General features: G+C 37.5%; 2 protein-coding genes and 1 long non-coding RNA gene across 5 annotated transcripts; 1 reads left to right on the top strand and 2 right to left on the bottom strand.

Annotated features, from left to right (window-relative positions):
* Positions 1 to 1749: 1749 nt before the first annotated feature.
* LOC130940766 (uncharacterized) lies at positions 1750 to 2115 on the bottom strand. Its single transcript, XR_009070401.1, has 3 exons — positions 2081 to 2115; positions 1919 to 2005; positions 1750 to 1793 (listed from the first exon to the last, which is right to left on the bottom strand). It is a non-coding gene; the product is annotated as an uncharacterized LOC130940766 (long non-coding RNA).
* A 4543-nt stretch (positions 2116 to 6658) lies between these two features.
* On the top strand, positions 6659 to 7582 carry LOC130940579 (uncharacterized). The gene has a single exon (XM_057868766.1). The coding sequence runs from the start codon at positions 6736 to 6738 to the stop codon at positions 7321 to 7323; it is 588 nt and encodes a 195-aa protein (XP_057724749.1). The 5' UTR covers positions 6659 to 6735; the 3' UTR covers positions 7324 to 7582.
* Positions 7583 to 8625: 1043 nt separating this feature from the next.
* LOC130941108 (auxin response factor 8-like) lies at positions 8626 to 16720 on the bottom strand. 3 transcript variants are annotated; one of them, XM_057869502.1, is made up of 16 exons: positions 16438 to 16548; positions 16337 to 16363; positions 16032 to 16206; positions 15739 to 15854; positions 15509 to 15607; positions 15362 to 15418; positions 15108 to 15263; positions 14946 to 15030; positions 12958 to 13048; positions 12694 to 12858; positions 12487 to 12609; positions 12134 to 12209; positions 11628 to 11775; positions 10123 to 11135; positions 9859 to 10049; positions 8626 to 9293 (listed from the first exon to the last, which is right to left on the bottom strand). In XM_057869502.1, the coding sequence occupies exons 3-16, from the start codon at positions 16075 to 16077 to the stop codon at positions 9170 to 9172; spliced, it is 2490 nt and encodes an 829-aa protein (XP_057725485.1). In that variant the 5' UTR covers positions 16078 to 16206; positions 16337 to 16363; positions 16438 to 16548; the 3' UTR covers positions 8626 to 9169. The 3 variants fall into 3 exon arrangements, with proteins under 3 accessions (XP_057725485.1, XP_057725483.1, XP_057725484.1); XM_057869500.1 differs by having other exon boundaries at positions 16032 to 16363; positions 16438 to 16720; XM_057869501.1 differs by having other exon boundaries at positions 16032 to 16548.
* Positions 16721 to 17214: the final 494 nt, after the last annotated feature.

The following is a 17214-nucleotide window of genomic DNA, read 5'->3' as shown; positions in this document are numbered from 1 at the left end:
GAGGACGTCCAAAAAACAGGCTAGGTTCAAAGCTGGAGAAACAGATTGCAAATGCCACAAAGAAGAAGAAGACGAAAGTTTTAAGCGAGGTAAATGTAATGTTCTTTAAATCTACGGCGATTGAGTTTATTTTTCTAGTTAATTGTTTAGCTAATGCGTGAGTGTTATATTCAGATAAACCTGTTTGATGCTGCATCAGCGGCGCATTCAAGTAGCAGCCAATACCAGGGACAAGTTATAAATTATCAGTTCAGAGTACCAGCAGCAGGGGATAACTCTTTGGGTGTATAGTTATAGGGAGTATGGGTGTAAAATCCCTGTTACCTTTGGGTGTATTTTTGTTAATAGACAATTTACATATAGACACATATATAGATACATATAGAACAAAAGCTGTAAAAATTCACAGGTTATGGGCGTATATTTCAGTTGATGTTTTTTTTTTCATATTTTAGTAGTTGTAATTCATTCATTTTGAATACTGCACAGACAATTGGGTGTATATTTTTACTCAACCTCGGGTGTATTATTAGACTAGCGTTGGGTGTAACAATTTATAATATGCGTATGCCTTGATTTTTTGCTTTATGTTTTACCACCTGTAATACAGTTTTTAAATACATCACAGACAGTTTATCAGCACAGATAGTTTAACTATGGGAAAAAATATACATTGAATAAATTGAATGGCAAACATTTACATCATTTGTTCAATTTACAAACTACCCAGTTTCTATATCCTCAGAATTAATCTGACAGAACGGACTCAATAATACAGAGGATGGCTTCGACAGCCTTATAGCACTACTCTCTCTAATTGCCTGATCTCTCTGTCTATTCAACTCACTAAATAGTATCCGGGAAGTATATTCCACTCTGTAGTGGTCCACCTCCTCCTACAATTAAAAAGTATGTTATGTTTAAACAGAAATATTAATTCAGTAAAGTAATACAGAGTTATATACTTCTAAAGACAGTTACCTGTGTCCAGTTATCCCATTCATACTTCCCCTTTTTAATGTTTTCCGGCTCTATTAACTCAAGCCACTTCATTACGTAAATAGCGCAGTCATAGCTGAAAACGAAGAAAATAAATTACAAATCTCATTTAGGAAAGTTTAAGGTTCAGAGTCACAAATCTATACCTTGTTTTTTGGCCTGAAATTTTAACATATGGGGCTTTAATTTCCTTCTCCTTCTCGCCTTTCTCGAGAGGTTTCCCGCCGGCATGTGCTATCAATCTCGAAAATACATATCCCTTAAATACCAAAACAAGTCAGTAATACACCCGAGTCAATTGACAAGACACACCCAACTTAATATGGAATATACACCCAATTGAATATGGAATATACACCCAACTTAATATGGAATATACACCCAACTCAACTTTCAAAACAGACGTATCTATTAAAGTAAAGAAGAAAGAGGGAACTTACAGTGAATTTATTAATTTCCTTTCTCTCAGGGCTTGGAGCTTTTTTGTGTAGCGGGTCAAGTATTTGACATTTCCGCGTTCTTGTATTTATTAGCCACAACCACCAATGTCCCGAGTGGCAAACAGGAGCAAAAATCTGAAGGATTGCCACATTTCAACAGTCTGTTATTTCATTTGGCATATAAGTAAATAAGCGTAATAACAAATTTACGAAACAAAAACTTACATATGGATGCGAACTTAATTTTTTCCTATCTATGAAGGGAATGAAATTGGGGTAGGCTTCCACCCTGAATTCTCTGTTCGTTTTTGGAGATATGAATTCCCCCTTTGGGTGATCAGAAAGTGCCATGCTCTGCAAGAATTGCAATACAAGAAATGAAAACATGAACATAAACAACTTACACCCAATGTAAGCTAAAAAAATACACCCAAACCAATGCATAAAATACACCCAAAATTTGTAGAAGTAACACTTACCACAATATCTGGGGGGAGACAGTATATTTGTGCATGAAACCTCTTTTCCTTTTTCTGGTTTAGGATGAGGCAGATGGCAGATACAACCTAGAAATCAATTTTAAATTAATAACCATTGCAGTTGACTTTGGTGTAAAAACATTAATGTTAGTCTAAAATTACCTGACATTCTATATCACTGTTTGCCTGGAGGGATGCAAGTTGCGTTCTCATCAAAATGTACTCTCCTTGGCCAGTCACAGTGCATATCTCCTCAAACTCGTTAGTATTGCCCTTTGCATCTTCCTTCAGTCTCGTCCCCCAGATGTAGCACTTTTCTTTCATATCATCCGGAATTTGATTTGTTCCCCCCGGTGTTTCAAACTTAGCAGAACTTTCTCCCCCAGTCTCCCTCCGAATTTGCGGACTTTCGTCTTTTCCCTTTGACGCACTGCCTGCTATCTTTTGGACCAAACTGTCCAATTGTTCTAGCATAGTTGCAGTTCCTGGAGATTTTTCCCTTTCTGTCTCCTGCGTCGATGCCCCCTCCTGGCTTGAATCTGTCAATCCGAGGCTGAATGATGGCATCCCCGGATCTGTTTTAGGAGCATAGCTTGCTGTCCGTGCCATCATCAACAGGGCAGCAGCGTCCTCGGCGTCTGGATGACTGGATCATTATGTACAAGAATAAGAGTAAGAATAAGAATATACGGATGACAAGCAAAGATTGATTCTAGTCTAATTAACTTACATTTTTGTTGAAGCTGGGGGAAGCTTGGGTGTTGTTTCTTGAAGTTGTTTCGGGGTTTCAGGAGTGCTGCACAGTTACACAAAATCGATAAGGAAGAGTATACACCCAAACTTTTAGCAAATATACACCCAAACCCTAAACAAATATACACCCAATACTATTTTCTTACGTTTCTCTAGCCCCTTCAATCTGTAGCATAGGGGTTGGTTCGGAATCTGCGTCAGTGGTTGTTTGCTGGGATGGCGGCACAAAAAATTGGATCGGGACTCTAAACAAGAATAAAAATGAAAGGTTAACAACGTATTTGAAAATAATAAGGTTATAAGGTTGAAATATTCTTGGATAACTTACATTGCAAGCGCTTCCGACGGCGTTTGTTCCCTAACAACCATCATATTTGGATCATCCGGAGTCAACCTAAAATACACCCAAAGAAGTTCAAAAATACACCCGAACAATTCTAAAAGAAGACGGGCTTTGTTTTTTGAGAACTTACATAATTGCAGTTTTTGCTTTTTTTTGCTGCCTTTTTTTCTTGAATAAAATAATAAAGGGCTTTTTTTTCTAAAAAAAATATATACAGAATTAGAAGTAGAAGTTATTAGAAGAACAAAAGTAACGGTTATTTGAAAGAGAAATTACATGCTCTGAGACGGCTGTTTTACACTACTCTGTTCTGTGGGTCCTTGAGAGGAAGGATCATCACTTCCCAAGTTCACAGCCGGTAGTCTGAACAGATTTCATGTTATTCAAACGAAATATAAGTCCAACTTAGTAAACAAGATACACCCAACTTGATCCACAAAATACACCCATATTGTTTCACAGAATACATCCAAATCACGATAACAAGATTTTATTAAATAATAAAGCTTCTTACGTTTCAGAGGACACATAGCGATCTTCTGTCGATCCCAGGTCAGGCTGGTTGTCCCTGCGAAACAAGATACAATTATTAGCAAACAAAAGACACCAAAATCTCAAATACACAGCACAGCAAGACATACCCCTCTGCAGCAGATTTATGAACATTTCCCCCTAGCAATTCATCAAGTTCGTCACTTGATATTTCATATGTCTCACTACATTCATAAAATAAGACGTTAATAAAAATAATTACGATGACAGACCGTAGGATAGCTTATGAGGTACTGTACCCGTAAAAGTATTGATTTTCTTCAGGAGGTGAATCCTCCACAACTACTTTTTTCTTTTTTTGTGGTGTTCTGGGTGGAAAAAAAAAACAGTACCAATCAGAAATAAAAAATTAATTTTATCACAGAATTTTTATCCAAAGAAGTGCTTACTCTTTTGGAGTTGTTTTTGTTTCTTTCTTTTTCTTCTCCTTCTCTGCAGGAGATGATTCTTCGCTCCTATAAGTCAATAACAGACGCTTCAGTTAATACACGAAATCTTTATAACGAAGCCAAAAGAAAGGAGTAATAATTTCAGGACATTACTCGTCACTTGGTTCAGATTCAGATTCTGAATCAGAATCCGACTCCTCTTCCCTCTGCTTTCTTTTTCTTGAGTCCATTCTGCAGGCAAACAATCATCATTTAGAACATACTAAAAATACACCCAATTGAATTCACGAGACACACCCAACTGAGTATACAATATACACCCAACGCAGCAAAAGAAACACACCCTGCTTAATAAGCTACATACACCCAACGTGGACAAACAAAATACACCCAAACCCTATAAAGAAATTACACCCAAGTATGGTACTTACTTTTTCCCCTTTTTGCCGGGGTGTTTAATTCCCGAATCCTCCGAGTCTTCTTGAGCCTCAGACTCAGAGGTAGAAGTGTCACTCTCGGTAGTTTCTGTCTCCGAAGACGATGTTGAGCTCGCCTTCCTTTTTTTTGTTTTTTTTATTTCCTGTTCTTTTTGTTTTTTTTTGTTTTTTTCTCATTTTTTCTTTTGTCTCTGCCAAATTCAGAATCCCCTGAAACATGAGATATTTTAGTTAGCACCATTAGGGTAAATAAAGTACACTAACTTATTATGATTACTCACCAAAGTTTCCTCTCTCTCTTCATTCATTCTTTTCACCAACTGCTCCTTAGTCCAGTTGGCAATCCATGGCTTTGGTGGTCTTTCACCCCTGTTGTTGCGTTTGTTTTTTGAAAGGTGAAAGTAGATTATCATCAGGGCGAAGAGGCAGCCATTGATTGCCTTCTTCTTCTTCTCCTGGTAGTCCGTTATGCCCCTGATCATGAAGGTCAAGACATGCCCCCCCCCCCCCCAGTTTCTCTCCTCTATGCCCTCCATCTCAAAAATCGGGACCAGGTGCACCGGCGATATTTTGTTTATCGTCGTTGGCAAAAGGAACGCCATCTGTATGTAGAGGATGAATATCCTCTTGAACATCAGGCGTTCCTCTTCGTTGCCAACGCCGATTTCCATCATTTCATCGGTAAGACTTTTGAGGGTCTTACCCTGGAATCTTTTATAAATTATTTTGTCAGATTCAGAAAGTTTCTTGTAGTCAACTTTCTCAGGAAATAGATCTCCTACAAAAGGGAAAACAACAAAGCAACCAAGTCAGTTCAGATACACCCAAGCATCAGGTTAATATACACCCAAGCAACAACTTAATATACATCTATAATTTTGAGCTAATTACCTGTTGCATTGATGCCAAGCGCATCACCTATTTTTTTGGGGTTATATGGAAAGAACCATATCCTGTCCTCAGTTTGTTCTCCCCAAGTTTGAAGTTTTTTGCCAACTCTCTCAAGAGTTGGTGATCCACCCTCAGTGGTGGGATGTGCATCAACCCACCGAATCCAAGATCCCTGACAATGGCCTTCTTCTCCTCAGTCATGTTTCTGAACTTATCATTCAGGAGATGTGTGGCACATTTGAGGTCTTTGGTTTGGTTTCTTGCTGCCATTTTCTCTGAAACTAAAAATACACCCAAAGACATCAGTAATATACACCCATATATATATGACTCAGATACACCCATTGATAACAACTAAGATACACCCATTGATAACAGTAAGATACACCCATATATATGAGTCAAGACAGCCAGATATTCGCAAGATACACCCATTCATAACAGTGAGATACACCCATAGATATTATTCAGATACACCCAACAATGTCAAACAATATACACCCATTCATTACAGTGAGATACACCCATAGATATTATTCAGATATATCCATATAGATATCAGACAGATATCACTCAGCCATGCTTGAATATAAAGCCACATTACAAGGTTAAGCAGTTTACACCCCCGAATTTACGAATAAACCCCCAAAAATCAAGAAAAATAGCAGGAGAACTTAGAATAACAACGTAAACGACGTAGAACTTAGAAGAACGACGTATAACTTAGAAGAACGACGTATAACAAAGAAGCAACAGTAACAGTAAACCCTAGCAGAACGACGTAGAAGAAAAGTAAAATATACAGTATTTTAATGCACTTACGTTGAGTATTCTTGGTTTGTTTTTTCTTCAGATTCTTCTTCACAGAGAGGTTGATGGTGTTTCGATGCAGTTTTCGAACTACGATTTCTATATTTTGAAAGTTGATTTTTGCTCGAAAATGAGAGGATTTCGTTGTTTTGAAAGTGCCTTGAGAAATGGAAGAAGTGGAAGAAGTGGAAGAGTCTCCCATACGTAACCGTTCGAATGCTGAGCGCGTGAGTTGGACGCGGCATCTTATCTCTCTTTCACGCGCGTGTTTCGTGTTTGGGCTGGGCCTACTTGGTTGCTTGTATGCTTGTATGTGTAGCAGGCCCGTTTTTTTTTTATCAAAGATAGGAGATTTTGAACCCGTAATCTCTTAATCGAATATAAGAAGACTATGTCATTTGAGTTATTACTTCTTGACTTTATTAGATAACTATTCATACAATAAATATAATTTATAGTTATTTTTACGAACAAGATCTTATATAATTTTCAAATTCTAAACCCTAATTTTAATATACGAAAATATGAAATTTGTGAAAAGATAGCAAGAGAGATAAGGGGTTAATTGGGAAAAAAAAATCCCACCCACTTCACGCCTCACAATTCACAGTTCACAGTTGACAGCCTCATTTTCTCTCTCAAATGGCCCGACTACTCCTCCTCCACCCGGTGCTGTCCGCCGTCGTCCTCGGCCTCCTCGTCGCACTGTCCACCCCTGGCGCCTCCGCTCGCCCCTGCCGGAGCTTCCTCATCTCCTCCTACACCTTCTCCCTTCCCTCATCGGACGATCCATCCCTCCCTTCCAGCTCTACCCTCACCACCTTCGCTGAGATCTACTCCTTCCGCCACTTCCCCGCCAAGGTCTTCTTCACACGTAGCATCAGTGATTCCTCCGTCGGCATGACAGAGCCCCACCGCCGTTCCCCTGAAACTCGCCCCGCCGCGACACTCGGATTCTCCGCTGAAGAATTCGGCTCCCTCCGTGACCGCACCAAGGACCTCCTCTCCGTCGTCGCCGCCCTCCTCTTCGGCGTCGGCTGCGGCGCCCTCACCGCCACCACCATATACCTCGTCTGGTCCTCGTTCTCCAGCCGCCACGATTACCGTTACGACGATTACCTTGACGACGAGGAAGACGAGAAGATCAATAGCTCTAAGAAGTTAGGGTACGTGAAGATTCCGGAGGCAGAGGCGGAGGCTATTCCGGCTCCGACCAAGGATGCGGTATGAGAGCAATTCGTTAGGGTTTATTAACCTTCATTTTCGTAGTGTTTATATAACAATCGAATTTACAGTGGAAATTAATAAGGAAATACTTGATGGTGTGTTTGTAATTTGTTAATTACATGTGTAATCCGTTTCTGCACACATACTAATGGATTTACTATATCTGTCATGAATTATGATCATCAATTATAGCCTTGAGTATGGGCTATGTTGAGGATACATTGCAGTTGTATTATAAATAATAGGAAATTTGCATTCTTAATGTCATTGAAAACTTAGCTTCTTGGAGAAGCATTGTTATTTTTTTTTCCCAGTTTGCATATCTAAAAATCAACTTGATTCAAAACTTGTGTGAAAAGTATGGAATTTATAAATCAACTATGGAATATCTGAATTGGTTAGCTCACTGTACTCTAGTATACATTTAGAGTGTGGGTAATAACATTTGTTGTTTATGGAGTTTTGTCCAATTGAATACCAAAACGCTGGTAATTTGTGCTTCATTGCCAGGTATGGTTTTGTTTTGGCTGCTGTTAAGTACTGGTTGCCTAACAATATAATAGGAGTAGGTGTGTATAGAGAGTAGTTACATGAATTTGTTATGAGGCCTCCCTCATAGGGCTTATGCAGTAGTATAGTACTCGACTAGCTTATATTAAATATGCAATTAAATTGAGATGGGACCTGATGATTGCTATGAGATTTGTTAGCTCCATTAGTTTGCATTCTGAATTTCCTTGATAGTATCTAAGCATTGAAATTGGCTACTTCAAACCGTTCTATCTTCTATGTATGGTGGCCGGTTTGAGTTGTGGACCAAAATGGCCCGTTGGGAAGTTTAAGAATTTCAAAGAATCAGCTAATTTTCTAAATCTAATCGACGAAGTTAGTAATAAATAATCATGAAGGCGAGACATGAAAGTTGCAAATTGTAACATCCACCATGAGACAATAATCATGAAAGCTTTCTTTCAAAATGTTTGACGTGAGGTTTGAATTGTGTATTTTGTTTTTTCATGCATAGATTAACACATAACATAGATTAAACTACCAAAAATGCCCTCCAAGGTTTTAGTCGTTAACAAAAATATTTTTGAAAAATAAACGACAAAAATATATTCAAAATTTAAAATGTAACAAATGTCTAACGTGAAGTGAATAGAAAGACGTACTTACTTCATATAAAAAATTTGTTACGTTTTTAAATCTTTTAAAAACATTGTCATTTCAATCTTTCAAAAATAATTTTATCAACTAAAATTTTTAGAGAACATTTGGTGTTTTACTCTATAGCACAGCTAATCTTTAGTAAAATGATTTGTTTTATGCACCATTTTTTATAGGATACCATTGGTTGAGATAAAAGTGGAGTCCGCACTCAATAAAATGCAAATAGAGATCCTTTGAAGACCATTCAACTATAAAATCTAAACCCAGCTGTAAGACACTCAACTGGGATGCAATGCCACACAAATAAACATGAAACATAACTTTTCAGCATTGTCTACATTACTTTCTACAATACATTAGCTCATGCAAGAGTGGAACCAAATAGTACAATACACTGATAACACTACATTTCTAGCTTTCAGTGCGCAAGTTACAAACTAGTAGAACAAATGTTTGTCCTAAAGATTCTTTTGATTAAACAAAAATAGTTTATCCTAAGTTTCTCATCATAATTCTTAAAACCTTACCAATTCTCCAAGTAATAAGGACGATAAAAGTGGAATAGATAAATAATACAGAACATATCTGGATATGCAAGATCTGGTCTAAAAGTAGTGCTCAAACATGTAATACTTAAAGTCATGACCATGGGAATTGAAGGGATACAGTTTTCAACATATCAGTATTCGCCTATCGATGGTAGGCCAGGAACACCGTCACGAGATTCTACGGCTTGTTCTCCCATCTTCTGAATATCCTCAGGTGAAAGTATTTTGATATACCAAACATTGTTGACAAATGATCTATAAGAGGATATGCAGAAAATCCACATACCAAAAGGAAAAAATGTCAACAAAAATGAAATAAATAAGGTTTAAAAATACTGTCAGTGTTGGTTTTGGCGCTTATTAAAATTGGCTTGGATTCAAATATTTTAAAAAACATTTCGTTTAAGCCCCTATCATAATCATAATTTTGATGGTTCTTAATCCCCAATACTAGTAATATTCTATATTTGTTTGTCTCTAAAATATTTATGGTAATTTGGTTTGGATAATATTATCATAGTAGCAAATTATCATAACCTTTTGTGGACAAAATCAAATTATTTTTCAAAATGTATTAATGTATATGATATCAAAACAGGAATCTTATAGGAGTCAAAACCAATTTTTTCTTTTTCTGTTTTGAAATGTTTGGATTGAAACCAAAAGGAAATTTCATTGCAAACATAACCAAGATTTACAATATTTACAAGGACCAAAACCTTTTTAAAGACAATAAAAAGAATATTGCATGTTTTGCTAAGGTGAAGGGTTGTGGATATAATAAGGCAAATTCATTCAGTAAATATGAAGTTGTACTTACTCCCATGGATCGTCCCCAAGGAGAAGAATATCATTCTCCCTGTCGACGAATACAAGCTGCCAGCCTGATCTAAGAGGGTCTTCTAACTTCCCCTCAATTCCAAACATCTGAGCCAACTCTTCTCTCAGTTCATGATAGCTGCTGAACCGGGAGATGTCAAGTGAGCGCCCAACTGACCCTGATTTATAAACCTGTGGAAATACAAAACTATATTATAAATGACTCGAAAAGCAGCAGTTAACAGCAATAGCATATGACTCAAACCTTGACAAATGTTGGTGTCTGGTTTTGGGGGTCAACTTGTCCCGCACTTTGCATTAACTCAGATGAATCTTGCATGCAAGCATATAGAGGGCCCTGGAATCCAGAATCCCCTAACGGCATTGTTGAAGCATCGGTATCAGCAGATGAAGTTGTGTAATGGGGGACAGTGGTGGGGAGTAGAAGACCAGATGAATCGATATTGACTCCAAAGAGAGTCGGGTTCTGAGCATCTGAATTACGATGTGGTGATGCCACTGCAATATCTTTTCCAGAATATTGCACGTGTGACATTGAGTTGCTGAAAGCATTGACCTGAAGAGGTGTATACTTTGGGGGCCATGATTGTTGGGGCAACTGTTCGGTTGGTATAGACTGACCACCTCTAGATAGATTCAAGAGATTGCTGCTCCCTTCAGGACAAAGTGAACCAAGCATGTTCTGTCCTGGCGAACCTGATCCTTCAAACTTCATGCTGCCATCTACAAACTCAGGTTTCGAGTACGATGGTGAAGGCAAGCTAGAGTGTTGCCTTTGGTGGAGCTGGTCACCTTGAACTAAAAGTGCATCCTGATAAGTGTGCTGCTGATGCTGATGCTGCTGCTGCGCATGGTCTTCTCGGTTGTTCGATTTCTGAAAGAGCTGCTGAGACAAGTTCTCTGTCAATACCGGGGCTTGTTGCTGCAAGATATTAGAAGTCACTGATTGCTGAATTGTTTGCTGCTGTTGAAGCTGGATAGGAGTGTTGACATTTCCTGGTTGTTGGAGATAATTGAAAGGCTGTTGGAAATTCATCATTTGTTGCCTCAAGAGTTCTCCACTCCCCATGTTTTGCAAACCAGCTGCCAACATTGCTTGGTATTGCTGATTGTGATCATTTCCAAGCAAAGCCGGATCGAGCCTCTGCTGCATCCATGGAAGCATACCGACAGTTTGAAAATTGAGGGAATTCAGACCTTGGTCGCCAGCTCCACCTCTCAGCCACATTAGCCCATTAGTTGCATCATCTCTGCCATCTGTAACACGATATTTTGTTAAAAAGAGAGACATACAAGTGTACTTAACCAACCACATCCACTTCTTATATTGGCATGATTGGAGACTCTAGGGCAATTAAGTAAATATGAACAAAGAGTTCCCCTTCTGCATGAAGAATATCGAAAATCTAATTGGCCTAATTTGAGTTCCATCTAAATCATTTGACGGCACATAATGGAGTTTTCAACATTCAATTTTAACTATTTTTCATTAGAAGATACATCGACAAGGACAAAAAAATTGTGGGGCTGCGGAGGATCTGGAAAATATTTGTTTTAGGAAACAAGAAAAAAGGGAATATGTAAATATAAAAAAAAAAAACATTACAAAATCTTATCAAATTGTCTGCTCTCTAATATGAAACAATATCTCTTCTTTAATCCATGGCATTAATGTCACATTATACAATGTACATCATAATTAGGTGGAAGACGCTTTTAAAAAACTTAGTACCAAAATAAAACTAGTACCAAGAAAAGATGAGGTGCCTGGATGCCATGGACGTTTCAATCTGAGTGGGAATAGTGATGGATACATTGGGAATGTTGTTAAAGGCTCAATTTCCCATAATGATACGCGTGGCTGCCTATCTCCTGCTGTGGATTCATCCCAACCAACCTACAAAGGTAAAGAACAAAGAAAAACTTACTCATGAAGTTGCTAGCTTAGGAGATTTAAACATCAGATGAAGTGAAGGAAACTTTTTAAGTCACAAATTTGAAGCTTTGTGCCAATTGAATCGTGTCCTTATCTTTCCTGACTGAGATATTTAACCTTGTATTTAGTTAAACATGTTCTTAATAATAACAAATGGCTGCAAAAGAAGAAAGCTGCAGTACCATAACCAAATATAACATCTGCACCTTTATAATTCTTTAACGTTATATTTGCAAAATGCATTAACTTCGATTCAATAACAGAATACATTGCATGAAATGCTGCCTAGTTTTATGCATTAGATTGTGGTCTTATATACCTTTACAGATCGCCAATGAGAATTTGGCCATCGAACTGGATCCAAGTCACTTATTCCAGTTATTGTACCCATGTACCTGCAAAAAAAAATGTGACTACAGCCTAAGTAAAAGCAAAATAGAATGGTGCCACACTGCAAAAGTGAATTCTACCACCCTTTTGGTGAAATCACCAAATTTTACTTTCTTTGTACATACCATGATGAAAATATCTATAAGCATATTCATGCATAGTACCAAACTAACAGAGCATAGCATTCACTTTAAGTTACTCCTGTATCATACATTCAACTATATTTGTCCTAGCAAAAGAATAAAATAAAATAAAATAAATATATTTGATTGTTGTAAGTACCTCCGGACACTTGATTCTTCAGTCTCGAAAAGCATCCTGAAACGCATACCAACAGAAACACGGGTATGGTATACAGCTTTGATATACTTTGAAAGTGGTATGACAAACTCGGATGGACTAGCCCTGCGCATGATAAGACTGTCAAAATAAGCATTGTAATTTCTAATAGGATGGTTCAGAAGATGAAACGTATACTAAATTCACAACCTTGGATTATAGAACACTGTGAAACAACTATTAGTTGCTGCAGCATGGGCAGCAGCTGCCAGAAGGCCAATATGCATACTGTCACTGGATAGAACTGACGAAGGCATTACAGTTTGTGGTCTATTGGCACGACGTATTCCTAAAAGAAGCTGATTCTTTTCGTTCCTAATAATGAAAATGCAGAGAGATTAGAGAAAAACAACAAACAAACTCTCTGTAGCATCCAAGGGAAAATTATGTTGCCAAAAAGGTAAAAGTGAACACCATATGAAAAGCACAGAATCTCCTGCCACAAGTCTTTTGGCACTAACAAATACACTCCAGCCGGTAGTAAGAAGGTGCCTCTTTGGCTGCCCTGAAATGATATGCAAGCAACAGACATGTCACCTTAATTGTTTTACTAATTTATGTAGTTACTACAAGCCTGCTTGCTTAAACAATAAATCAAGTACTATCAAATATCAAAAGAGGATTGGTAGAAAGAAATTTCTGTTAAGAGGTACAAAACAAATGTATACTTCAATGGCAGAGACCCAGCATAGACCGGAGACCAAATATTTGAAACAACCTTTTCAGAAGCCAATGTTCTTTGTTAAAAGGTACTTTAGCTGGCTGCCATGTTTACTAAAGGTCCGATTTTAATGGGGTAAAAGAATGTCTATAAAATTGAGGGAATCTACAGATGTGCCAGCAATCCAGCATATTTGGATGTATTTATCAAAGTAAATAGTTGGTTTTGCTACATTACTTTATTGTAAATAAATCCCTTTGGTCCCACACTAAGATAATGTAGCAATGTCCGGTTTGAGAGAAGGGGAAAACCAAAATCATTACATTGCTAAGCTCTATCCATACACAGCCTTTTACACTCCAGAAAACATCATAACAATTTGGACTTAATCCCCTTGTGTACAAGGGAAGATCGACTTTCTTAATAGTACAATACTACAATTTGATTTCCTATTGGATGACAATCAGTAGGAGACTGTAATTTCTTACCGTAGTGTTAAAATCTCGGAAATACACATTTCAGCTTGGGTCACAGATCACTTAAATTAGATATTATTTATGTTCTTCACAGGATGTGTTCAGTATTCTAGAGAAACCTAATTGATTCACCACATCATTTGCACATAATAGATCTATATTTGATAAAACAGGGATAGTCACTATTAACTTGTTTTAGTAATCTAAACTCATAAGAGTTTTAAGAGTTAACATGAGAGTTTAACAACCAAGATTCTAAGATCAACTGATGTGCTAATTTATAAGTTTGAAGCTTATGCATTTTCCATACACAACCACAAAATTCATGATGGTACAGAAAAAATTGCTCACATGATCATAAGCAATATATATCTTAAAATCATTTAAGATATACCATAGCTAGTGACATTAACGTGCTTAGTTGCATTAAGATTCTACCTCCCCTACTCTAAAATTAAAATCATAATGTGTATTCTGGGATAATCAATGCAAATATACAGCCAAGCCAGTACAGCATAAATTTCATACATGCTAAAAAAAGCATGTATTGGTTTGCTGGCATGTCTTTTGGGGAACAAACAGGCCCTATCCTATATAAGATTAAAGAAATTTTTTTATTTCATTTTAAGAAAGGCAAGACATTAAAGCAAATCATGTAACTATCACTTAATAGGAAACATGTGAATCAGGATGACAAACTAGCATACAAGAAGATTCAGTTAACCTTGAAAACCTCCTATCTATGCTTTCAGCAGATATTTCAGTTTTTTAAGGGTAAAGTATACTTTTTATCTCTAATGTTTGCGATTTTCTTCAAAAATACCCCTAACGGTTAACGTCATACAATTTTGTCCATAACGTTTTTACTTTATTGAATTTTATCCCTGAGGTTTTCGATTTGTGTCAAAGCTATCCCTAGATGTTTTCAATTTTGTTTCTAACGTTTTAGATGGAGTTATAATGTTCAGGGGTAATTTTGACACAAATAAAAAACATTAGAGACAAAATTGAATGAAACTAAACGTTATGGATATTTTTTAAGAAAAGCACAAACATTAGGGACAAAAACATACTTTACCCATTTTTTAATCATGCTACTATGCTAGCTTTATTGTTATACAGAAACAGGGAAAATCCACAAATGAAAATGGTAGAAGTATAAAATAGCAAGCCATTGCAGTCAAAGGAACAAGAACTATTGCTATGATCCTCTTTGACATAAAGAAATTCATGTGATAAAATAACAAAATAACACAGACTCTTACCTCTAAAAATATGACGAAATTTCCACTCAACATCATGGAGATCCCTAGCAATTAATTCTTGAGCAGGCGGTTGCTGCGAGAAATCCTGTACAACCCAAACAGAAGAGAAATGCATCTATATTCTACCAGAGTAAAACACAAAGGAAATACAATGGATACTACCAGCGGAGGGAAAACTTTCTCAGCTGCACGACGAGGAACGGAAAACCCTCCATGTGTGCTGGTGTCACTAGCCGTTAAGGTCTTGCAAAAATAATTTGAGGGCTGCTTACTTGGAACTCCCAATTCCATGGGAAGAAAGGTATCCTTCTGCTCTTGCTACATGCAATGTATAACCAAAAGCAAAAACTTCAACTCTAGAAATATAAAACAGCCTCGTTACAAACAAAATAAGCTGTCAAAGACGGAAAAAATACCGGAGTCAACGGCTGCAGTGTCATTTGGGCATAAACTTCATCTGTTTCAACATCTGCCTGGAAAATTAATGCATATCCTAGTTGACTGAGTTTACTCTAATGAGGCAAAGGCAACTCAACTATCATTACTAAAGATATAATACCGACATGCATCGTAACATTGTGAAGTTGGCAAATCAACTGGGGAGGCAAGCTCGGGTAATTTGGTATGTGGCCATCAACTTCTCGGTTAGTTGTGGCAGCAACCTAGAATCATTGTTCAGAACATGTTCAGTTCAATGTTGATTCATATGCATAATCAACCACAACAAAGTTAATGTACCTTCCGAAGAAGGAAAAATGCACGATACCGAAACAATCAATGAAGTATAAAGCACCTGCTCACTATGACCCTGAGGGAAGTAAACCACACGAGTCCCTGCAGTTGGTAGGGACACCAATGGACCCGCACATGCATGCCATAGCTCAGAATTCAAGCACTTCTTCTCCCCTCCTATCAATCAAGTTATAACAAAAAAAAAGAGAGAAAAAGGGAAACACTCACAGTGGCATTGAAACAAACACAAAAGGGGCATTGAAAGAGACTCATAATATTTGGATGCTAAAATTTCAATTTTTTTTTTCCACTATGCAAAAGAGAGAGAGAAAGAGAAATGCAATGAATAGATACCTTCATGTTGTCCCTGCTGAGGCAACCCTGATGTTGAAAGCTTCATATCAAGCTTTACCCTTTTCCCTCCTTTTGAAGACAAAGTGTTCAGCAATCACATAAACACACATGGAACCCTAACTCATTTCCACCATCACCACCCTCAAATTCTCGCAAACCCTTTACATTCCTCCCACTTGCCAATGCACCCCATCCCCACAAAAAACACACATCACTCAGCAATGGGATCCATAAAACACAACACCATCACCAATTCACCATAGTACTTATACAACTAAAAAAAGGAAGCCAGAACCAACAACTACCTAGAAGAGAATCAATTCAACCCTTCCCTGCAAAAGGGGGCTATTATATTAGTCTTTGCAACAAAACATTTCAATCAAACAAAGGCATGGAACATGATGACCTATGAGTTGAACACAATTGAGAATTAACCAAGCTGCACCACCACCAACTGCATCAAAAAGGTTGGTAACATGTTGTTCAAGATCTCCATGAAAGGAACAGAAATAGTAAAAGAACAAAAAAGCAAAAAAAAAAAAAAAAAGGAAGAAAGATAATAAAGCAGGAATATATGAATGAAATGAATGAAAGGGTTGCAAGAATAGCAAGTAGCAGCGGCAAAAAACAGCAAGTGAATGAAAGTGTGTTGAATGAAGTAAAGTCCCTCTTTTGTGGTTTATCTATCACTGAGACACACACCCCACAATACTGAAGAAGAGATTTTTTATTATTTTTATTATTTTTATTATTTTTGGGTTTGAAAAATTGAACAGTGACGAGTGAGAGTGAGAGTGAGAGTGAGAGAGAGAAAGAAGAGAGAGAGAGAAAGTAAAAGGAGGGTCTTTGCCATATATAAGGGGGTCCCGACCAAGCTGGACATGGGTGCAGAGGAGAGAGAAAGTGAGGAGAGAGAAACCTCAGTGAACAGATGAAGATCGTTGGATCTTCCGTACAAGTTAATCGTAGCCGTTGGTTTATGTCTGATGTGACAGCAGGCATGTGCCACCATCCTTCAGTGGTCGTTGTCAGAGTATGGAGTATTATGAAGGTGAGAAAAAATAAATAAATATAGAATTACCAGAAATAATATCGTTGTATTTTAATGGAAATAAAAATATGTGTAGGAAATAAGAGAGGGACGGAGAGAGCGCGTGCTGATTGATTGTGTGAGGCGTAATAA

This window comes from Arachis stenosperma, chromosome 7, assembly GCF_014773155.1.
Source record: "Arachis stenosperma cultivar V10309 chromosome 7, arast.V10309.gnm1.PFL2, whole genome shotgun sequence".
Classification (NCBI taxonomy): Eukaryota; Viridiplantae; Streptophyta; class Magnoliopsida; order Fabales; family Fabaceae; genus Arachis; species Arachis stenosperma.
Note: the sequence above shows the minus strand (reverse complement) of the source record. Positions and strands in the feature narration are given on the sequence as shown.